We start from the raw sequence: 24,393 nt of genomic DNA, 5'->3' as shown, positions 1-24,393 counted from the left end.
CCCCCCCCCTACATACATATACCTGAAGTATAACCCGTCCTAGCTCTACTCTAGGATATTCTGAAAGCTGATCCTACATCTAGGGTGGAATGATCACCTCTGTAGTTGGTGTATCCTTGACCTTACCAATGCCTGGAGGAGCCTGCACCTCCTTCGGCCTGGGCGGGGCTCTCCTTACCGACGCTTATGACGCCGTCTCTCTCTCTCCCACGCGTACAGGTCTCCGAGTTTAGTTTTCCGATACACGTCGAGGAGTGATGTCTTTGTGCTAAATTGATCAGTTTAAGACGAAGCTACAAACTTAACCTTTATTATGGCCCATTAGAATGCTAGGTTTTTTACTGGCATTAAATAGCTTGTTCCCGACGCAAGTCGTGTTCTTGGCGTCTGTTACTAAGATTAAGACATGTGTTTAGGGTTTCATGGTTAATATTCGAAACCGCAACATTGCAAGATTTATTCCCAGCAGATATATTCCCCTTCCCCGGCAGATATATTACCCTACCATGGCAGATATATTCCTCTACCATGGCAGATATATTCCCCTTCCCCAGCAGATATATTCCCCTTCCCGGCAGATATATTACCCTACCCTAACAGATATGTTCCCTTACCTTGGAATATATATCCTTACCATGGCAGATATATTCCCTTACCTTGACAGATAAATCCCCCTAGGCCCAAGCAGATTTATTCCCCTACCCTGGCAGATATATTCCCCTACCTTGACAGATAAATCCCCCTAGGCCCAAGCAGATTTATTCCCCTACCCTGGCAGATATATTCCCCTACCCCTAAAGCTATATTCCCCTATCCTAGCAGATATATTTCCCTATTCTGGCAGATATATTACCCAATCCTGGCAGACATATTCCCCTACGCAGGCAGATATATTCCCCTACCCTTAAATATATATTTCCCTACCCTTACAGATATATTCCCCTACCCTGGCAGATATATTCCCCGATCCTTGCAGATATATCCCCCTACCCTGGTATATATATATTACCCTAGCTTCTGGCAGATATATTCCCCTACCCTGGCAGATATATATTACCCTAGCTTCTGGCAGATATATTCCCCTACCCTGGGAGATATATATTACCCTAGCTTCTGACAGATATATTCCCCTACCCTGGCAGATATATATTACCCTAGCTTCTGGCAGATATATTCCCCTACCCTGATAGATATATATTCCCCTACCCCTGCAGATATATTCCCCTAATCCGGCAGATATATTCCCCTACTCCGGCAGATATATATTCCTCTACCCCTGCAGATATATTCCTCTAACCTCTGGCAGATATATTCCCCTACCCCGGCAGATATATTCACCTACCCTCTGGCATATGTATTTTCTGTCCAAGAACAAAAATTTTCCTGGAACAGAATTCCACCTTTTTAGTCTGTTTACCTTGATGCGCCCCAAATTGAGTAATTTTATCATCTTTTCTCTTCAAAGAAATCGAGTTTTTTGTAACAATGTCTGATTTTCTAATTCCTATATCTTTGCAAAGTTATTTCGTATGTTAGATCAAATAATCTATTAGAAAGTTTGAATGTGTGGCAGAAATTCAGTTCCTTTACGAAAACTTAGTTTTGAGGGCGTAGACTACAAGTGGGGGGGGGGGCAGGGGAAGAACAAAAAAATTGGGATTTCCCTCATATTGAATCCCTGGTATTTTACAACTTTCCCCCCTCCCGTTCATTGAAGAAAACAAAAAAAGGATGGCAGATAATGCAGTTTAAACTCCCCATAGATTAGATCCTGTAAACGCCACTGTCTGTTCCTCGTGATTTACTAAACCAATATGAAGTATTCTGGCAAAAACTCATTAAATATAAATATTACAATTTTACAACATCTTTTGCTCTAACTCTAATAAAGTTCAACTAAACACCCGAAACATCCTCCAGAGCCCAACCCTACTATATACTACAGTATATTACCAGGATACTGAGGTTTGTACACTACTTAATTTCAACCCGGAGCTAAAGTGTTTGAACATTATATTTAAATTCTTTTTTTTTTAATTGCAAATAACCTGACAAAGAACCAATCAGTTCTTTGCAATCTATTCAGTGCTTTTAAAGTTTCAAGACAGAAAAATGCAGAAGATTTGATAAGGTAAATTTTTGTGATGAAATATTTAATTAAATATATCATCTAGATTCTAGATAAACAATATTTAATGAAAGAATATCGGGAATCGAATCCTTAATTTTTATCAAATCTAGAACCGTGTCATTAATAGCTTAGCTGTGCTCAGCTGGATCTTCATGTCTCTGTCGGATCGTGAACTTAAAATTATAAAAATAATAAAATTGGGTTGAAATAGAGCTTATAGAGTTCAGACTACAAATACAGAATACTAGGTAAATGTATGCACACAAAATTTAGCATAAACAAGTCCAAAATTCAGAATACAGAATTTAAAAACCGAATAGACCTCAAAATAAAAAATACGCTTATAGAAAAACATATTCCCCAATACAGAATGAATACATGCTGGAATCAGAATACAGAATACTGAATATTTAAAACAGAAAACAAAAGACAGAACGCAGGGTCTGAATTTCTTATACAGCTTACAGAACACAGCATATTGAAAGGAACGTAGATTGCCATGCAGCATACAGACTAAATAGATAAAGTGAAAAGCACAGACTACAGAGAACAAGTGCAAAGTACGGACTGCAGAGTATTAGTAAAAGTAAAGAGTATAGAACACAAGTGCAAAGAACAGACTACAGAGAAGAAGTTTGAAGTACAGAGTACAGAACACAAGTGCAAAGAACAGGCTATAGGGAACAAGTTTGAAGTACAGATTATAGAATAAAAGTATGAAGTAGCTAGGAAGGTTAGGAAGGTGCTGACGGGCGTGATGTCAAACCCAATTGGTGGTTTTAGGGTTGTCATTAATAATCAAAAACAAAATACTACATATCACTTACAGAAAAAAAAGAATAAAGATATTTGTTTATTTACCTCCGTTATTTTCTAATTCATCCTTTTTTGTTATATTTATTCTTTTTATTTCTCCTTTGTCTTTTCATCTTTCTTGTTTAATATTTATTCCTTTCTTTTTTTACATTTTATTTTTTCCAATCCTGCTTTTTATCTCAACCCTCTGCTTGTTCTTCTCCCCCTTCCTACAACTGTGCTTTAGGCCAGCATTGTGGTATGGCTTAAATTAGAATATTGATGGTTTGGGTTCGAACCTTGCATCCTGTCAGGTTGAGAACAAAGATGAGAGTTTATCTTGTAGAATAATTGTGTTGTATCTCTGTATACAACCAGCTAATGGAGAAGGATCATGTAAACAGATCATGATTGATGAGATATATTATTGGTTTAGGTTCAATATTTACCCTAACCCGAGTACTTAATAAATCCAATAGATGATTAAACCACAAAACTCTCAAATGCATTTACAAAGGGTTTCAACGGTTTGTGTTGTATATATAATACTTCTATAGTAAGATAATTATTAATAAAATTGCATTCGTGTGCAATATGTAAGTACGCATAATGTACATATTAGAGCTATCAATTTTTTTGTAAAGATATAACGGAACCTTCCCTTAAGATCTTAAGAACCATTAAAAACTTTCGGGGAGAAAACAAAATTACTAAACCGATTTTCAAATTAATGTACCCCTTCTATATACACGCAGTAAGGTGAACCATGCTGAAAAAAAAGTTTAAGAACGATTTTTTCATCTGGTGTTGTTAATCGTTTTGAATAGTTTTAATCAAAAATGTCATAAAACTTTGAAGATTTTAAAACTATGTTAGGTAAAATTTTGCTTTTATTAAACTTTGCAATATTGTCTTTATCCTTAAAAAATGGAAAACGATCCAAAAACGTTCCTTTTTTAATCGCTTTTGGATCGTTTTTGGGTCGTTATTTTGCATATATCTTAACTTAAACAAATGATCGGAATAAACAATTTTAAAAATATTTGCTCTTCTTATAATTTTGCCATAATTTTGTTCCTGTAAGAAATGAAGGCAAAACCAACTGAAGGTACATCACTTGTCACACCTAGCACTGTGTAGCATCTAAGATGTAGATTTATTTATAATTCGTTTAAGAAAGGTTCAAATTCTTAACAAAAATTACCAAATCGCAACGTAATTAGTAGTTTCCATTAAATTAAAGAAAAATTGTTGGAAATTTGTAATCATGTAATTTGTTTAATTTATGTAAATTAAATTTCAAATTGCACCTCATGCACCTGATAGTTAATCACGCTATTTAAGTGATTAAAACGGGCAAAGGTGCATTCTAGCCTGCATTATGCATTTGCATTCGTTCCATTCTACCGTATTATATATCTATAATAATTGTATGAATTATACCTTAGTATATATATAAGGTTTGATTTTTCAATATTTATAACCGATGGGACCCAATTTATTTGAGGGACCTCACATGGCTCAAGAAAATCCAGAAGAGTTAAAAAACAAACTGTTTCAAAGCTAAGTGCTAAAATTAATACTATCATGAATATAAGGAAACAGACAGTATAAATTCTGATTATACGTATAAAATTATGATTACGAAGATGTAATATTCATCCTTGAAGATGGATAACGTTACGAAATCTGGACTCAATATTACAGATAAATCTGGAGCATCTGGGGGGTGTAGATTGTAAAACCTTCAGACTGGGAGGAGGGACGGAAAATTATCTTGATTCTGCGTCATCTGTAGAAATCTGTAGATTTAGATAGATACAGGATCACGTCCATCTGTCCTTGCGTCATGCGTATTTATATACTCCCCGCAGTCGTTCCAGAGCACAGCATTATTTCATTTCCAGTTTTTCTAATTATCAAATTCTAATGGAATTGAGTCTTTTGGCACGAACTAAAGGTTTAAACCACCAGGTTTTCAAGACATTAGAATTAGAAAATACCTTTATATAGTAAAATAGAAAATAAAATAATGTAGTGTTTGCAATGTAATATCTGAATTTGAAAGCAAGAAAAAATTATCATAATTTAAAATATCAGAGTTAAAAATTAGAGTTAGAGGCGAATGATTGTTTTCTGAAAAATACAATTAAAAGAGAAGAATTGAGTCTTTTTCACAAACTACATTTTTCTAATCCCTTAATCTTTGCATTCCAATTGTCTTGCATACAAAGAAAACACATTTTTGTTATTGAATAAATAATTGTAATGCAATGTTATAATTAATGTAAACATCAAATTCAAAGGGCCAATCACTCCAATTACTCCAATAATGATGGTATTTATTAATATAGTTTTGTTAATAATTTTTATAGTTCTGAAGATATGATACTTTTCACTTATATATCTTTTAGGAATTTAAGCAAATATCTAAAATTGTAATAATTTAAAATTTCAGATAAGATGAAGGGTTCGTCAACCACAGCTTTACTACTAGGCTGGATCTTTGTGGTCGCTAGTTCAGATCCAGCATATAACAGGGTGCGAAAATAGTTTTGGAGTCCAAACAATCTTATAAAAGTCATTTAAGGGAAACTAAAAATGTGTTGCATTCTTTTTAAGTAAAAAACATTCATTTATTTATTTTAAAAAATGTCTATTTATATATTAATGAACCCTGGTTTCAATTGCTTGCGATATCCCTAGTTTAAAGCTCAGAACTAGATAACAAGGAAAATCTGTTAGGAACCAGATAGTAAGGTACCTCTGCTAGAAACAAGATAAAAAGTTACCTCTGTTAGGAAGCAGCTAGTAAGGTACCTCTGATAGTAAATAGCAAGATAGTTCTGTTAGGAACCAAATAGTAAGGAACCTCTGCTAGAAACTAGATAGTAAGATACCACTGGTAGGAACCAGTTAGCAAGGTATCTTTGTTAGGTACCAGGTAGTAAAGCACCTCTGTTAGGGACCAGATAGTAAAGCACCTCTGTTAGGAACCAGGTAGCAAAGTACCTCTGTTAGAAACTGTTATCAAAGCACCTCTGTTAGGAACTAGATAGCAAGGTACCTTTGTTAGGAAGTAGATAACAAGATAGCACAGTACCTCTGTTAGAAACTAGATATTAAAGCATCTCTGTTAGAAACTTGATAGCAAGGTAATTCTGTTAGGAACCAGGTAGCAAAGACTTATGTTAGAAATTAGATATCAAAGCATCTCTGTTAGGATTTTGATAGCAATGTAATTCTGTTAGGAATCAAGTAAAAAAGTATCTCTTTTAGAAACTAGATATCAAAGTACATTGTCAGGAACTTGATCCTAAGGTACCTCTGTTATGAACTAGATAGCAAGGTACCTCTTTTAGGAACTAGATAACAAGGTACATCTTTAGGGAACTAAGGTTACCCTTTTTTTACCTAGATAGTAAGGTACCTCTATTAGAAACTAGTTAGCAAGGCGCCTCTGTTAGTTACTAGGTAGCATAGTATCTTTGTTAGGTACTAGATAGCATAGTACCTCTGTTAGGTACTAGGTAGCATAGTACCTCTGTTAGGTGCTAGGAAGCAAAGTACCTCTGTTATGTACTAAGTAGCACAGTACCTCTGTTAGGAACCCGATAGCATGGAACTAGTTAGCAAGGTGCCTCTGTTAGGTAGTAGGTAGCATAGTCTCTGGTAGGTACTATGTAGCATAGTATCTCTGTTAGGTACTAGGTAGCATAGTACCTCTGTTAGGTACTAGGTAGCAAGGAACTAGGTAGCATAGTACCTCTGTCATGTACTAGGTAGCATAGTACCTCTGTTAGGAACCAGATAGCAAGGAACTAGTTAGCAAGGTGCCTCTGTTAGGTACTAGGTAGCATAGTACATCTGTTAGGAACCAGATAGCAAGGAACTAGGTAGCATAGTACCTCTGTTATGTACTAGGTAGCATAGTACCTCTGTTATGTACTAGGTAGCATAGTACCTCTGTTAGGAACCAGATAGCAAGGAACTAATTAGCAAGGTGCCTCAGATATTTACTGGGTAGCATAGTACCTCTGTTAGGTACCAGATAGCAAGGAACTAGTTAGCAAGGTGCCTCTGTTAGGTACTAGGTAGCATAGTGCTTCTGTTAGGAACCAGATAGCAAGGTGCCTCTGGTAGGTACTAGGTAGCATAGTACCTCTGTTAGAAACCAGAAAGTAAGATTCTGATTTTTATAATTTAGAATACAAGACGAGCTATTCCCCTTGAGCTCTACAGAGACAGTGTAGAGCCTGCTAAAGGAGGAAAGATACCTGAATCAGCACATATGAGACATGAGCTGAATCTCCTTGATGCTGCTGGACTAGAGGGGGGAGAAGGTCAGCACATGATGGAACACCTCATTGATAATCCTCCTTCCTTAGACCTCCCTTCCTCAACCTACTCAGGTAAATCCTTTTCCTCCGATCCATTCTTTTCCTCAGATTTTTCCTCTAATTTTCCTTTTGATTCTCTTAAAATTAGCGGAGAATCCTCCCAGAACTCCTATGATAATAGTCCTTTCAACGAATTCATGCAAAATTCCTTATTTTCAGAGTCTTACTCTGATAACAATAACGATAACGATTACGATTACGATTACTCCTCAGGATATTCCCCTCCTCTAAAGCTAAAGCCTGCCTATGTTCCTGAATCTGAAAGCAAAGATCCTTATGATTCCTCTCCATATTCTGCCCAACCTTATGAACCCAATCCTTATGCTCCTGCTCCTTACGTTCCTGAACCCTATGCTCCTGCTCCCTATGAACCCGCTCCGTATAAACCATCAAGCAGCTATGAACCTGCTGCCTATGCTCCACCCAAGCCTGAGTATCACGCTCCTGTTGGTCCCGTCCTACTGGAGAAACGTCCCTATGAAGTAGAATCTGTCAAACCTCTGCCGATCACTGTATCTGAAACCTACACTAGTTTTGACTGTAGAAAGGTTCCCTACCCAGACCGTCATTATGCAGATCCTGAGGCAGGTTGTGAGGTAAGAATTTGTAATAAAAGTATTGCAATGATGACTTTATTTTACACAATATGTGCTACCGAGCTATAGAATTTAAAAAGAAGGAGTAAATTTTACATACGAAAAAATATCTTTTCTTTGAAGCTCAGTTTTTGCAACTATTGCATTTCATCCACTCTTTGTGTTTTTATTTAACCAGTAAATTGTACTTAAACTGTAGGAATTCTAATAGTATTTGCCATTGAGTTAGTTGATGGAGAAATTAGAATTAGACGAGTTTTATTTGTTAAAGCTTGACTTAAACGAATTATCAACGTAATTCGTTCAATTAAGAAGTTCATGAAACGAATATAGAGTAAGTATACATAATATAGTAACATACTCCTTTTCTGAACGTCATGTTCAATTTAACACAGTTCTTACGCTGAAGGTTCTTCAGGCACAATTTCTTTCAACCATGCAAAATGTTTACACTCGACTTATATTAATGGATTCAATACAACTTGACATCAAAATAAATTTAAGAAAATATTTCTAAATCATATAATGAATCCATTGAAACTTTAATTCTGAATTATCTTCAAATTAAAAAGCACCCGATATCGAGATCAAGCGTATCATATTGTATATAACCCTTTAACTAGGTTCACTCTGGATATCAATGTATACTCTGAATATCCAGATTACGCGGATTATCCGGGTATACGCTAAATATCGACTGGTTATACTGATTATACGGGTATTCTCTGAATATCCGGATATTCTCTAAATATCCGGGGATTCTCTGAATATCCAGGTATTCTCTGAACAATCGAGTATTCTCTGAATATCCGGGTATTCTTTAAATATCCGGGTATTCTTTAAATATCCGGGTATTCTCTAAATATTCGGGTATTCTCTAAATATCCGGGTATTCTCTGAATATCCGGGTATTCTCTAAATATCCGGGTACTCTCTGAATATCCGGGTATTCTCTAAATATCCGGGTATTCTCTAAATATCCCGGTATTCTCTAAATATCCGGGTATTCTCTGAATAATCGAGTATTCTCTGAATATCCGGGTATTCTTTAAATATCCGGGTATTCTCTAAATATTCGGATATACTTTGAATGTCTGGATGTACCTGAATATAATGAAGAATATCCTGTATAAGGGTGTACCTGGATATACAGGGTATATCAAGGTATATTCATGTATTCTCTGAATATCCGTGTATACCCTGATCTACTTCTCTTCTCTGTATTTAGATTTATCACTTCTGCCATGCTGATGGAAAGCAGGATAGTTTCCACTGTGGATACGGAACCATATTTAATGAATATATTGGAACCTGCGACTACAAGAACAACGTGCATTGTGGAGCAGAGAAATCAGCCGGATATGCTCCAGCCCCGGCTTCCTATGCTCCTGCTCCCTACGCTCCCCCCAAAGCGTCCTACACTCCCGCCCCTGCACCGTACGCCCCAGCCCACAACTCTTTCCAGGATTCTTTTAATGATTTCAAATCTTTCGGGTTTAATAAGTAATTATTTATTATTCCTGATTTACCTGAATTCTCGTATAAATTGTAGATATTGTATTAGCTAGAGAAACCATGTTTTCTCTGTCTCTAGTCTAGTATTATACCTTCATATAAACATTAGTGTCATAACTACAGACAGAAATCATTCAGGCCTTAAATCTCAATCATGTATCATTTATTTTTATTTAACTATTTATTTGTATTTAATGGATGTTTTGGCTGACAGACAAAATAAAACCAATACTTCTATCTTTATGAATTGTTAAGAGTAATGTGCCCCTGAAAAAAAGTTCCCAAATTCCTACGCTTATTAGGGTGAAACTACCTCAAATACGATTTTTTTTTAAATGATTTTTACAGGTTTTAAAAACTTTTTTTTCATCTTTTTACTATCAAAATTTAAAATCAAAAATATATTTCACTTTCAAAAAACTTAAATATTGACTGAGTTCTTGGCGAATTTGCTGAAAATGGCCGAAAAAGGCAAAAATGTCCATAAAAACAGTCAAATTTAGGAAAATAATTATTAAAATGTCAAAATTGCGTAATTAATCTAGTTTTAATTAATCTAGTTTTACCCGAATGCTTCCTAAAAAAATATGTTTCACATCTGGGAATTTTTGTCAGGTGCACCAGAGAACAGTAGTTAGTTTGGTTAATACGTCTGGTCTGAGGGAGAAGGATAATCAATGAAGGATGAATTTACTCAGAGATTTTAAGGTTGATATCGAATCTGAATCTCACTCTGATACTTTGATATTACAGGGTGTCACAATAAACTGTAAATGAATAATTTTAAGTTTTGTTAGATCAAGGGATAAGTCTTCAGAGACGACTGTACGGTATATTTACTGTATGTTTCCTATTTTAAGCAATTCTCTGCAACTGTGAACTTATTTCTTTCTTTGCTGATTCAGTTAATAAGCCAAGGCAGAGTACTTAATTTAATCTTGGAATCTCATTTAGAATGAGTTTTATGTCCTCTTAACAGTCTCATTCTGTGTGGGTAACCTTCAGGGGGCGGAAACGTCACGTGTGTGTGTCTGCACCAGAAGAGTGTTTAAGGAATACCGAACCGAAGACGTGTACTGTAGGTATATACAGGACACACGAATCTCGGTAAATGTACAGTCTAGGAGAGTACATTTGTTTATTGTTTATTGTTTACTTAAAAATAAGTTTTTTAATATAAATGTAATATATTATTTACATATTTAAGTCAACACTATAAAGCCAAATTTTCATGGAAAGAATATAATTTGATTAAAGTTTACAATAAACTACTCGTTTTTCAAGTTTAATTATAATTGACGATATTGTTCTGCAATTTCCTTGACTGTAGTCATGTTGTGTGTCTGTACTAAAAGAGTGTGTGTAAGGAATACCGAACTCGTCTGCAAAGCAGTGCGACTGGCTTTCTCATGCCAGACCAGCGCCATTTCATTTCCCTTTATTCCTGTTCCCTGGTATTTCTCAGAAATTATTTATATATCTTATTTCAAATAATAAAGATTGTCGCGTTTCAAACTATTAAAACTTAAATTGTTGTTTAATCATCTTGTATATCTATGTTTAAAGTCAAATTTCTTAATTCTCATGCTTTTTAATCTATCTCTAATATAAAGTTTCAATGATCTCTAATGCAAGAAACAAAAATTCGCAAAATTTTACAATTCCAATTTTTCCTTTGCGTTTATGTTTCCTGTATTCGTCTGTGAACTTCAATACTCAACTGTCATGCTTCTTTACTTTAATATACTTTAATATACGGTTAATCTTAAACATGCGTGATAACGATATAGAACGTATATTTAACAATATTTATTAGCAAAAATATAAAATTTTAAAACTACATTTTCCGACGAATCACGGAAATATAATCATTTGAGAATATTACGCTATTCTTGGCGTAGTTTCCGGTTTTATCGCTGCAGCGTACAGGTCTCCGAGAGCAGAAGGGATTCCTCCTGGAAAATATACAGTAAAACAAAAATGCGAAATATTTACTTTTTTATTTACTGAAACCAAACTTGACACGTGACCAGAGGAAAAATCTATTAAAATATGCTGATTCATGTAACGTCAAGCCTACTTTTGTTTACTAAATGCCGTAAACAGAAGCAATTAGAATCAGGAATTTGTGTAGGAGGGATTACATTTTTTTCTTCGGGGGGGGGGGGGGTTGTGTCTTAAAGGTATTGTTTACAATCTTTAAAGTAAACTCTAATGTTGTAAACGAATTCATATGGTCAACCGTGAATCTTACTGTATACTTTGCATAGGTTTTCATAAGCACAGTTTATATAAAATTATCAAAGTTTAAATAAATTAAAGTTTACACCATCAGGTTGCAAAGAAAATGAGATTTTAAGGTAAATGTGAACAATTTCTTTAGCAAGTATCAGTTATTACAAGGCATTCTGACAACTATAAAAAAGGCTATCATTCCATGCAATTTGAAGAAAATTTCATTTTATAAAATCTATATTCTACTTACCCAGCTTACTTACAGGTCTACCCACAAAGGATGAGACTGTAAAAACTTCTTTAAATTCTTCAGATATGACGATCACAAGTTCAAAATAAGTCTGTTGCCTTGAATGTTGTCGTTAAATATGTTATTTTAGTGATCTGGCAAAGAGAGAAAGAAGTTTTTAAGTTGAATGGAATCATGAATATAAGGAAACAGACAGTATAAATTCTGTACAATCGTCTCTGAAGTCTCATCATTTGTGGGTAATCTTGTATATTCTCAATGGTTTACATCCTATATCATTACCTGGGTGGAATCAATACTTCAACATCTGGAACTAGAGTTTCCACTTTCTGAAGATTGTCCCGAGTATCCTAAAATATAAATCAAATTTTTATATTTAATATTTCAGCATTCGGTGACTTTTTTTTATAGTTAAAACGTTGATTTGGAGATTTAAGCGATTTGTGAAAAAAATGAAGATTAAAAAATTGGCGAAAATATTAATTTTTTCATAAAAATTTGCAAGAGGTTCCCATTAATTCAAAAATCGTTAACAACTAATTTTGAAAGATTATCTTCATCTTTATTCCATCTACCTGAAGCGTAAATTCTGTAAAAACACAAGGTACTCCTGGAGCTGGAAGAAGATGTGGGATACATGGATCCCAGGACGGATAGAACTTGAATCCACAATCGAGAGCAGCAACTATATCTGGTTGGACATAACCAGGAGTCTTCACGTAATCCTGATAAAGCTGGGGCGGAGCAAAACTATAGTTCACCTAAATTAGAAATATATCTAATTAACTATATTTTAGCCTTTTCTCCTGTCACTCTTGGCAAAAGGAACTGAGTTCTTGCCACAAACTAAAATTTGCTAATCCTTATATTTTTGCAGTCTGATGGTGTAAACTTTTTATATTTCAAACTTTGACTATTTGATCTGAGAGAATTAATTGTCTATGATATTTCATTGCTAAGAAATAGTGATTAGAAAACCAGAGTTTGTGGAAAGAAATCAGTTCCTTTACAAATCATTTCAGGTTTTGTTTTTTATTTAAAAGGTTCTTAATAATTTACCATTAAATTAGGGCGGTCCTTCTGAGCTTCATTACTCCTATAGGAGAAGGTTGGAGGAAATGTTCCTGTGACAACTTCATCTCCGATAAAAACCAGGTTTAAAGTCTCGAGGTTCGGTAATCTTAGAGCAATTATCTCCCAGCCAACCAGATGCCTGATCTCCGCTACTCTAGCTCCGACTAGATGAATGGTAAGAGAGGATACTGATTGAATATCTCCTTGAGCTAGTCCTGCCTGCTCAGCAGCATATAGGATAGTTAGAGGACAAGTATAGAGGAAGGTTAGATAACGTAGTTCACTCTCCTGGTAACCTGAACAAAACAAAAATACATTAATCAATCTATATGGCGGTTGGGGAGGAAGGTAACGATGGATGAGTATCATAACCCTCGTGCCACAGCAAAAAAAGGAAAATGTTGTATAATTTCTGATCACTTTTTCAATGTTTGATCCAAATAAATATTTAACCCGTTTAACCAGAAAACCTGTTTGTAAACTTAACTTTTAAGGGTTTTTATATAAAGCTCTTAAATGGTATTTAAAGGAATACAGTGTTATGAATCCGGTGAGACACGATTAGGTTTTAATCAATTATTATCAAAACTACTGCGATACAGTCAAACTTAATGGTTCAAAGAAGAAACATTTGCTCGTCTCATTTTAGATATCTTGAGTGACGGTACTCTAACCTGGTAGCAACATCCTTCTCAAACAGTATCTCACCTGGTAGTTTATTAGAGACTAGTTTAGCAACATCCTTCTCAAACAGTATCTCTATACTTGCAGGCAGAGGTTTATACTTGGCTTGACTAATTGGACAATATTTCTGAACCTGGTGACCCAAACTCTTCTCATGTTTGTAATCTTCCAGAGAGGTTTTGAGAAGATGACACCATTCCTCATGCTTAGTTCGACCCTGCTCCAGGCAGTTGCTGCACCAGGAGACACAGTTGCACCTGGAGCAGTTCCGTAATCCGTCCTGAATAGATTATATTTTCATGCTTCAATACTAAATTGATAATATGTTATACAAGAGTATGCAATGCAGTGCAACTCTCTATTATGAATAGTTAGCTTGGGAACACAGCTTTGCTTGTAAATCTAAACTTTCAATATACAAGACAGCCTACACAACTTTAAACTTTTAACCAAGTATAGGGTTTATTGAGTTACTAGGCTTTTAAAGCGCTACGCCCCTAACATCTATTTCAATTGTGAACATGTTCTCTTTGTAAACAAAAAAAACCAAATATTTCGCGGATTTTTAATAAAATAATATACATTTAGATGAATATATTTTTTACAAACTTCCGGATATTATAAACTAAAATTGCCGATGTATATCAGTAAAAAATAATAAAAATCGTTTTATAGAAGTTTTTAAAAAGAGCTTGCATTTAAAAAAATAGAGAGAAGAAAAATATCTTCAAAACAACGGAAAATCAAATATGTTTGTAAATAAAAGTCGACATCCTAAAATATTCACCTAAATCCCTCGGTTTAAGCAGCTCTCAGTATATTGATATACAATATAGTTAACCTGGACAGCTCCTCCCTTCTCTTAGTATATTGATATAGAATATAGTTAACCTGGACAGCTCTCAGTATATTTATATAAAATATAGTTAACCTGGACAGCTCCTCCCTTCTCTCAGTATATTGATATACAATATAGTTAACCTGGACAGCTCCTCCCTTCTCTCAGTATATTGATATACAATATTGTTAACCTGGACAGCTCCTCCCTTCTCTCAGTATATTGATATACAATAAAGTTAACCTGGACAGCTCTCAGTATATTGATATAAAATATTGCTAACCTGGACAGCTCCTCCCTTCCCACAATCAGCGCACACCCTGGGGAAGTTGACTAGGTCCATCTCCTCCTGGAGTAAGGACCGTCCCAGCTCTGTCGACAAGGCGGAGATTAATTGATCACCGTTTAACTAGAAATACACAGCTTTCAGTTTATTTTCAGGGTTAGACAAAAAGAATCCAAAAATGATAAAATAGAATTTTAAAAAAACTATCTCGTCTTTCCATTGAAAATGGTAATTCACATGAATGAAAACATATATATTTATTTTTTTCTAGATGATAATTCTTATTCATTTGCAGCAATATTATTTTTGTAAAAATAATTTTAAGTTTGAAAACTTGTTACCTTTTCAGTAATATGTCCGACATTGAATCTCTTCATAAGATTTGTGACAGCCTTGCAAATCTGTTTATGGTTTGTCCAATCCTTCTTCTGTTCATCCTTCCCAAAGTATCCGACCATCTTGCATCCTCCACACATCTTCAAGCTCCCGATCTTCATGGAGACGGGACAAAACCCAAACCAAGATCTGAAAAAATAGTTTGTTGTATTTTGAAAGGTTTGTTTAAATGAGAATGATTAAATGAAAATGATCCCTTGAAGGAAATTTAGGTAGACGTAATTTCAACTGGTCTTTTATTTGTAGGGTTTTTCATTTTTAGAGTTCTCCAATTTCCGATTCAATCAGACGAAGGTTTCAAGGGTACCGTTGTGAATTGCATATATCACTCTCAAAACGAAATTCCACTTGAAATTACGTCCTTTTTAATCTCCTTAAAATCCTGTTATAGTATTAACTCTAACCTTCTCTGTGGTTCTGCTGAGATTCTGATAGTTTGGGTTGAATCATTGGGTAGAGTAACAACTAGATCCTGAACCTTCTCCCAGTCTGAAAAGCATAGGATTTTTACACGATCTACATTAACAAACATTTCTTATAAAAAAAAGTTTTTTGCAACTCTGAATCAAAGGAATTGAGTTTTTGCCACAAACTCTGATTTTCTAATCCCAATTTCAAAGTATGAATTCTGTTAGATCAAATAATCTAATTTTGAAATATCAAAGGTTCCCACCAACAGGTTGCAAAGATTTAGTTCAGAAAACCAAAGTTTGTGGCAAAAAACGCAATTTCTTTGATTTTAAATGGATTGCATCAAAAGTTAAATAACAAAATTTTACACAATGCTGACTCATATTTTAATTAGTTATTAACTATTACAAGAAGTAAATATTTACTAGGACATAGTTTCAATAAATTGTGAACCTACTCTATAAACCTACTTGATTCTGGCTCCACCTTTCCTACATCAAGCTCCCAGTCTGCGACCTGCTCCATAATCATCAGCTCCAGATCAATCAAGTTCCGCTCTTCAGGACGTAGAGGCTAAACAAATGTTTTTCACTTTTATGAAAAGATAGATGGCTGAAAGGAATTAAAGACAGGGGCGTATATATGGCTTGGGGTTCATATGGGGGCCCGCCCCTAAAAATTCTGTATACGTTCCTGATTGAAGATTCTACATCCAACCCTGATCCAAAGTCTTGGGGAAAATTAAAAGACTTTCCTATATGTTCTACACTTGACCAGAGCTGAAAACTTTAGAATGAGATATTCTTAATCCCGATTACTTAATCTGAGTATCCAATGGACACACTTTTGATTTTCTTCTTAAACCGTTCTTTCTTGGATAAAGTAGAGAAAAATCAAAAACTGGTTTTTTTAAATTAGAGAGTCCCTCCCGTTTCTGTAAATTAATCTTAAATGGCGCGCAAAATTTCAAATTTATCGGCTTCATAAGTTCTTATTCGCGACTCTGATTGGTGGAATTTTATAAACTTTTCAGATTACAAGTACTAGATTAGGTTAGTCTCGATATTAAGAAAAAGAGAGGATCAAGCATTAATCTCGATATCGCACCATTCTAAAGTTTTCAGCTCAAACGAAGCTTTTATGTGCACCGTTGTAAATCTGGAATTCCCATCTTTGCATGGATTGAAGGTCACATAAAATTACACTTACAGTCCCTTTAATTCTTTCTCCTTTTGACACCTCTCCCATCTGTCCTACCTTTCCTATCCGCATCTTCAGATCTGGTGAATTCAGTGCTTGCTGCATGAATCTCATGTAGGCGTCATGGTTCTTATCTATCTCGAAGGATAGATCCACGAGCTTCAGTCTAACGTCCATCAGCCGCTCGTACGCGATCTCGTTCTCCTTGGTCTGTTTAGCAATGAAAGGGGACACCTTAAGATACTCGTTCACGTAGTCCATCTCTAGGATCTAGAACACAGTCAAAATTAAGGTTAGAAAAAAATAAAAATTGAGTTTTGTCTCAAATTTTCTAATCCCTATATCTTCGCAGCCTCTTGATTTATCAAACTTAGATTATTTTATCTAATGAATTCAAAGTTTGAAATATCATAGGTCTACTGCCTTGGGTTGGAAATATATAGGGATTAGAAAATCAGAGTTGTGGCAGAAATTTGTTTACAATTTTTCATTTCAAGGTTAAAAATAAACCAGAGAATAATCTATGAGTTTAATTGTTATCGCCATTTATTATGAGTGAAACGATTTTATCGAAAAGCAAAAAATTAAGGAGAAAAAAATAAAAAAGAAATCTCAATTAATAATTAACGATGTTTATGATTTCAACATTTTTGAATTCAGTGTTTCCAGACAAATGTTTTGATATTAATATGATAAGAAATAGAATACTAGCCACAAACTTAACTTTCTATATCTTTGAAACCTGATTATTTCAAAATTTTCAGTAAATCTAAAAGAATTTTTAGTTTGCATTATGTATAGTGAATTACAGCTGCAGATAACCAGGTGTCACTGAAGTCTCATCCTTTTTGGATAACCCTGTACTTAACATATATACTGTATATATGAATAACCCTGTACTTAACATATATACTGTATATATTAATAACCCTGTACTTAACATATATACTGTATATATAAATAAGCATATAATATAAAGATAAACAGAGCATAATTTGGTTTCAAGATATACCAGGATTTCATGATACTATCTGACATTTACAATCATCGTTTTTACAAAGGTTTTTGTGAAATTATCATTATATACCTCCACTTTAGCTCTTTCATACCAGGTCCTAGCAATCCTTCTCATCAAATCTTGAAACCCTTCAAAGTTCATTTTTAATCTGTTTTGAATACTTGTTAGCTGTCAAATCACTGAGTTAACTATTGAGATTGCGCACTGTGACTCCGGGTATATATATATTCTAGACCTGTATTCTCAGAGTTTCCCGTATATTCTAGAATATTTGACCCTTCCACATAAAATCACAATAAAAATTCTCTTGTATTGTAAAACATTAAACATTTTAGTATTATCAAAATAAAAAAATACTTGTTAAAATGAAAAAATTAAATTTCAAGACTTTTTTGTTACTTTTTCATGAGAATTTTATATTTACAAGTTTTGTCACTAAAAATAATACAATTTTAATTAAGTTTTGTAAAGAATATCCAGGGGTGGAATTATTCCTCCGGAGTACCGATTCTTATTCCATTCCATGTGGGGAATTTCTAATTATAGGTCGACTAGGGGAAAGCACATATGACTGGGGGGAAGGGAGGATCAGAGGGGAATTGTCGGGGAAATGGGAACAAGGGGGGGGTTTAAATGAGAATGATTAAATGAAAATGATCCCTTGAAGGAAATTTAGGTAGACGTAATTTCAACTGGTCACCAGAAATATANCTTCTTTATTCAGGGTAAAAAAAAATCGAGACCAAATTTATTTTAATCCATTTTTTCCCGTTGGGATTTAAGATATCTTTTAAAATTTCAAAATATGAAAGTTCCCCCCAGAAACCTGAAAATGGAGAGAATTTGAAGCCGGTATAGGTATCTCGGCTTTCTTTCCTTTCTTAGACTCCGTCGGCCGTTCCTTCTCCTCCTATACACGTCCTCCCGGCACACTCATCCTATACAAGATGGCTAGCGGAGTAAAGGTGGCAGAGGAGGTTAAGATTAAATACGATGATATCAAGAAGAAGAAGAGTTACAGATACCTCGTCTTCTATATCAAGGACGAGAAGATCATCGCCGTGGAGAAGATCGGAGAGAGGAACTCCAACTATTCTGATTTTCTCCAGGATCTAACCGGATCAGGACCTGATGATTGCAGGTATTAATACTCTTTATACCGGTCTTATAGTTTAAACCTAAACCGGTTAAAAATGTATATATGTAAATGTAACTGGAAAACTAATTAATTAGCAAAGGATAATATTATATTTATATGTTTCTACCGAGCTCTTTGTTTCCTCTATATCCCAGTTTCTTGCATATTATCTCTCACCTTAGCTGCAAAAACGTGAACTAGAATTTATCTTCGAAAAGCAAGAAAATATGACTTTTTAATGCAAAAAGTGTATTCATTGCTTAGTTTTTAAGATGTCAGGTCCGGACTTAAAATAGATTATATTTGATCTTTACTTTGTCTAAACTAAAGTTGGAAATAAACAATTTGTAAAGAGAGAATATGAACTGTATAGTGTATATCTCCCCTCCCCTTTCCATCGTCTTAAATCCCCCTGCTTCATCTTTCTGCTTTATAAATCCCTTTCTTTGACGGGGGGATTTTTATTCCCCTAAAATATATAATTCAAGATACCTTCCTGTTAGATAAAAGCTTGAATACTTAGTATTTAAAGGGACTGTAGAATAAATCACAATTGTCCTTTTATCTAACAACCCTTTAACCTTTATCTGACCAAAAAAGGAGAAGATATCTTCGTTTTTCTAACAAAAGAGGAGTTTTATTTTGACAATTAACTCATTTGTTTCTGCCTGAGCAAAATCTTCAAGTCACTTTTTATAGAGAAACCACAATTAACAGTAATCAGATTTCATGAAGGAAAACATGGATAACTCATCTATTCTTTATCATGCAAAGCTTTAATGGATTCATGTTTGTAAATCGGTGAAGCCGGTATAAATAGTGGATTACTTGAAAATATCAATTAAAGTCTTTAATTACAAAAAGTAGGAGAACTTGTAACTTATGTTTCTGTTCATATCTTTGATTATAAATTTAAATCATTTTGACCGTGGTCCGAAAGTAATGCTTATTTTTAATCAACATCTTCTATTTTCAACAAAAGTAAAGATGATAGTGTATAAACCATACTCTTGATGTTATCTAAAGTAAAGATGATAGTGTATAAACCATATTCTTGATGTTATCTAAAGTAAAGATGATAGTGTATAAACCATACTCTTGATGTTATCTAAAGGATTTGATTCTTTTCCACAAATCAAATCTTAATCCCTATATCTTTGCAACCTGATGGTGTAACCATTTTATGTTTTAAATTTACACAATTTTAGCTACAAGAATTCATAGTTTGAGATATCTAAGGTCTATACTTGGAAAATTATAAAATCAGAGTTTGGGGCAAAAACTTCGTTCCTTTGTGATTACTATCTTGCATTACACTAGCATTGATCAGATGTTTGGTTTACTCATATTGTTTTATAATTATTTTTTTTTCGTGATAATCTTGGTATTATTTTACTTTTTAGTATTTTTAAAGTATTTAGGTAAATTTCTAATAATAGGTACTGCCTCTCTACTTATTTTATTGTTTACATCATGATTCATCTTTTAAAAGAGATTTAACTTACTTATGTACAGGTCTTGAATATATATGTATGTACACTGTACACTGTACAGTTCCATCCTGCTCTAGTTTTTATCCAATACACAGCCTGCTTCTCTCCAGTGTGTAAAATATACAATATACAAACAAAATATATATAATGTATATATGTTGCATATAGAATAATATTTATGCAACATATATACATATATACATACATATATACATATATATACAACATGCATCAGATATATAAACCCACAGTTCAGTATTCCCCCCACCCTAAAGTTCCAACAATATCCATGATGCAAATTTTGTTTTTCAGATTTCTGTCAAAACTTTCTTATTATTGTGACGTGGCTTCCTCTCCTTCTTTAATTTTTACTTTATTCCTGCTCGTTTCCTTTATTTGATTTCATTCTTTTGTATGTGGTCTATAGTCTATACTCTGTAGTCTGTAGTATGTTGTCTGGTTGCAAAGATTTAGTTCAGAAAANCTGGACCCTTAAAAATGTTGTTTGTAGTCTGTAGTCTGTAGTCTGTAGTCTTATTCTGTAGTCTGGACTCTAAAAAATGTTGTTTGTAATCTGTAGTCTGTAGTCTGTAGTCTGTATTCTGTAGTCTGGACTCCTAAAAATGTAGTTTGTAGTCTGTCCCTGAGAAATCTTTATTATTCATGAGTCATCTCTACAAAGTGACATACTTTCCACACAGTTGAGTAACACGCAGGGCTAAAGGTTAAAAGGAATATGGAAACAAAGCAATAATTTCATATAATACAACGGTTTTTTTTAATGCCGTTGAACTTTAGAATAAATAATAAACAATTACAGGGAGAACTGAAAGTTTATGTAAACAGCAAACCTGGACACTTTGTTTAGTTAAATGAAAAGCAGGTCTTCTTAACATAAAGATACAAACATTCGGAACTATCCCAGGTCGGAAGCTTATAGCTAACATAAACTGGGATCAAATTGATCTAAAAGCGACTAGCGAGACGTCTTCGAACTATACTTACGTAGAATAAGTTAAACCACTTCTCTTCAACTTAAACCGGTACCCTTGAAACCTTAATCTGGTAAAAAATGTGAAAGATACTATTGTTTTTCTGACTCGAACAGTGTTCAATTCGCAGAGAAACCGCAAATGAAAATAAACAGTTTAAAGAAACAAAAACATGAATATCTGATTCATATATAATCAGACAAAGCTTTAATTCTATCGTTGTAAATCGGGCATCTTGGCATGAAGGGATACTGGAAATTTCGCTTACAGTCCCTTTAAACAGACGTTTTGTAGATTAATAAATGTTCTAATTTAATTCTACATTTTCCTATATTATTGTGTTTAGGTATGGAGTATTTGATTTTGAGTACACCCACCAGTGTCAGGGTACCTCGGAGGCAAGTAAAAAGGAGAAACTGTTCTTGATGTCCTGGTGTCCGGACTCAGCCAAGATTAAAAAGAAAATGCTCTACTCCTCATCCTTCGATGCTTTGAAAAAATGTCTTGTTGGGGTTCAGAAATTCATACAGGTGATTTAGACTATAGAACCAGGATAAGGAAGGGAACATTTGCATCAAATTTGAATTATCTTATTCTTATATCTTTGCAACCTGATGTCGTAGACCTTACGTAAAACTAACTAAAACTACTAACTAACTGTCTTTATCGGATTATTTTGTGTTAGATTTGTTTATTCAAATTCATTCAAAATCCGTCAAAAATAGCATAAGAGACTATATTTCATTAAAAACATGGTCAAACAAAAAATCATAAAAGAGGAAGTACGAAAAATCAACACTTTAAATCGGTAAAATGGGTTCTAAAGTTTAGACTAACTGGACTGATAAGCAGGATCTCCAGGTGACCTTTGATATTCAAACTTTAATTGGTCAAATTCCGAAATATCAAAGGTTAACACCAAATAGGCTGCAAAGATATAGGAATTATTTCCTCCGAATAAAAAAAAACAATAAAGCTAACTTGGAAAAAGGTGAAGTATGCAGAGTTTGTATATTTTCCTGGGAAACGTAAACATCTGATAAGTACTAGATTACATAATTACATTAATAGGATTACAAAATTACATAATCAGATCAGGATGCAGTTACTGGACTATTCAATTACAGAATCATATAATTACATGGCAATATGATTACATGTCAAATTGCACAATGAAACAATTACATGACGATTTAGTTACATAATTACACAGTGATATAATTACTTAATGATATAACTACATGATTATATAGTTACATGATGATTTTATTGCATGATAAATAAAATAATTTAATTTTTAATAAAATAAAATAATGATATTATTACATGATATTCACTTATTATTATTACAAGATAATAACTTTAGCTCTTGATTGTGACCCTTGAAAGTTATATCTGATGTTCCTGTCTAGAGAAATTGATGTAAAACTGTGTCGAATCTATACGAAAATTCATATGTATACAATTAAATCTGAAACTGAAAATCAAGTGACCAGAACATCCTCCAATGGCAGTGCAGTATATTGGTCACCTGTGTCCGTCTGTATCACGTGACCAGTAAACCGCACTGCCATTGGTGGAAGTTATGGTGACGTCCGTCGGACATCTGTTTAAACCTACTACTTTTATACAAAATTGTATACATATGAATTTTCGTATAAATTTGACTCAGTTTTATATCAATTTCTCTAGATCCCTTTCATGTTTCCTTTGCAGTCCCCTAGAGGATATATTTACAGGATAAAAAGATGTAACTTTAAAGTCTTACAGAGTTATAAAATAATTAAAAATTGATATAATTATATAATGATATATAATTGTAGGCTACAGATGAATCTGAAGCATCAGCTGAATGTGTTGAAGAGCAGTTGAGAAAGATGGATCGTGTATAAGAAAACCGTACATTACGGAGTTCTCAGACAAACCTGTACAATGCACAGTGTACGGGTACATAAATAAATCTGTATACAAGTGTACAAGTGCAAAAGCCAAGCAGTACAGATATGTACAAGAACACTTGAGTGTACCAAAGCACTGTACATGATTGCACGTCTCTTGTGTCAAACTAACCATCTGTACAGTGTACAGAGTACGTAATCTTATTATTATTTTGTAATTCAGGCTTCTTTTTTTTTTTAACAATTATCATGTCACCATGTTTACTTAATTACTTAAATAAACTTTATTGTATTTGTGAAATCTTTTGTTTGTTCTTTTACAGTTGCACAGTGGGTCCAGTGATGAGAAAAACACTAAAATTGTGTCTTCTAAATTTAGATTTCATACAGTCATATATTGTGCAATGGGGAGTGGGGGAAAAAAAGTTATTTGAGTTTTTTTAAACAAAAAAATCACATAGTCTCTTTTTTTCTGTCCAAAATGTAATCCCAAAAATGATGGTCTAAAGTTATTAGAATTTGACTTGATTTGACTTGTTTTAGTGAAAAAGGAACATCACGATAGTAATTAAATTTTTAAAAGGGGACCATACAAATTCATTTTATCTTCATCTTTATTAATAATTAATCTTTAAATATATTACTATAGATATATTAGCTGGTGTTTCACAATTATAAATATGTTAGTTGGTGTTCTCTACACTATAAATATATTAGCTGGTGTTTCACAACTATAAATATATTATCTGGTGTTCTCTACAACTATAAATATATTAGCTGGTGTTCTCCACAACTATAAATATATTAGCTGGTGTTCTCTACAACTATAAATATATTAGCGGGTGTTTCACAATTATAAATATATTAGCTGGTGTTCTCTACAACTATAAATATATTAGCTGGTGTTCTCCACAACTATAAATATATTAGCTGGTGTTTCACAACTATAAATATATTAGCTGGTGTTCTCTACAACTATAAATATATTAGCTGGTGTTTCACAACTATAAATATATTAGCTGGTGTTCTCTACAACTATAAAT

General features: G+C 33.7%; 3 protein-coding genes across 4 annotated transcripts; 2 read left to right on the top strand and 1 right to left on the bottom strand.

Annotated features, from left to right (window-relative positions):
• Positions 1–5,360: 5,360 nt before the first annotated feature.
• Positions 5,361–9,674, top strand: LOC111704035 (extensin-1). 2 transcript variants are annotated; one of them, XM_023476157.1, is made up of 4 exons: positions 5,361–5,467; positions 7,134–7,338; positions 7,540–7,922; positions 9,151–9,674. In XM_023476157.1, exons 1-4 carry the CDS (start codon positions 5,390–5,392, stop codon positions 9,427–9,429), a joined length of 945 nt encoding a protein of 314 aa, XP_023331925.1. In that variant the 5' UTR covers positions 5,361–5,389; the 3' UTR covers positions 9,430–9,674. The 2 variants fall into 2 exon arrangements, with proteins under 2 accessions (XP_023331925.1, XP_023331918.1); XM_023476150.1 differs by having other exon boundaries at positions 7,486–7,922.
• Positions 9,675–11,226: 1,552 nt separating this feature from the next.
• On the bottom strand, positions 11,227–18,045 carry LOC111704027 (uncharacterized). The gene is made up of 11 exons (XM_023476140.1): positions 17,899–18,045; positions 16,869–17,081; positions 16,082–16,184; positions 15,605–15,689; positions 15,146–15,329; positions 14,802–14,927; positions 13,705–13,960; positions 12,982–13,292; positions 12,498–12,683; positions 12,205–12,272; positions 11,227–11,392 (listed from the first exon to the last, which is right to left on the bottom strand). The coding sequence occupies exons 1-11, from the start codon at positions 17,968–17,970 to the stop codon at positions 11,275–11,277; spliced, it is 1,722 nt and encodes a 573-aa protein (XP_023331908.1). The 5' UTR covers positions 17,971–18,045; the 3' UTR covers positions 11,227–11,274.
• A 656-nt stretch (positions 18,046–18,701) lies between these two features.
• LOC111704049 (cofilin/actin-depolymerizing factor homolog) lies at positions 18,702–23,651 on the top strand. The gene is made up of 3 exons (XM_023476170.1): positions 18,702–18,970; positions 21,799–21,982; positions 23,276–23,651. Exons 1-3 carry the CDS (start codon positions 18,777–18,779, stop codon positions 23,342–23,344), a joined length of 447 nt encoding a protein of 148 aa, XP_023331938.1. The 5' UTR covers positions 18,702–18,776; the 3' UTR covers positions 23,345–23,651.
• Positions 23,652–24,393: the final 742 nt, after the last annotated feature.

The sequence above is a fragment of the Eurytemora carolleeae genome, unplaced genomic scaffold (assembly GCF_000591075.1).
Source record: "Eurytemora carolleeae unplaced genomic scaffold, Eaff_2.0 scaffold73, whole genome shotgun sequence".
Lineage (NCBI taxonomy): Eukaryota > Metazoa > Arthropoda > Copepoda > Calanoida > Temoridae > Eurytemora > Eurytemora carolleeae.
The sequence above is the reverse complement of the archived record's forward strand: the minus strand, read 5'-3'. Positions and strand labels throughout refer to the sequence as shown.

Bases quoted from the DNA above. Each gene is read 5' to 3' on its own strand.
- LOC111704027 (XM_023476140.1), bottom strand. From the start codon at position 17,970: ATGAACTTTGAAGGGTTTCAAGATTTGATGAGAAGGATTGCTAGGACC. The intron at 14,928-15,145 runs GTAACAAGTTTT...GTGTATTTCTAG, and splicing joins TCGGACATATTACTGAAAAG to TTAAACGGTGATCAATTAAT. The intron at 13,961-14,801 runs GTTAGCAATATT...TAATCTATTCAG, and splicing joins GGAAGGGAGGAGCTGTCCAG to GACGGATTACGGAACTGCTC.
- LOC111704035 (XM_023476150.1), top strand. From the start codon at position 5,390: ATGAAGGGTTCGTCAACCACAGCTTTACTACTAGGCTGGATCTTTGTG. The intron at 7,339-7,485 runs GTAAATCCTTTT...CCTTATTTTCAG, and splicing joins CCCTTCCTCAACCTACTCAG to AGTCTTACTCTGATAACAAT. The intron at 7,923-9,150 runs GTAAGAATTTGT...CTCTGTATTTAG, and splicing joins ATCCTGAGGCAGGTTGTGAG to ATTTATCACTTCTGCCATGC.
- LOC111704049 (XM_023476170.1), top strand. From the start codon at position 18,777: ATGGCTAGCGGAGTAAAGGTGGCAGAGGAGGTTAAGATTAAATACGAT. The intron at 18,971-21,798 runs GTATTAATACTC...TATTGTGTTTAG, and splicing joins TCAGGACCTGATGATTGCAG to GTATGGAGTATTTGATTTTG. The intron at 21,983-23,275 runs GTGATTTAGACT...ATATAATTGTAG, and splicing joins GGGTTCAGAAATTCATACAG to GCTACAGATGAATCTGAAGC.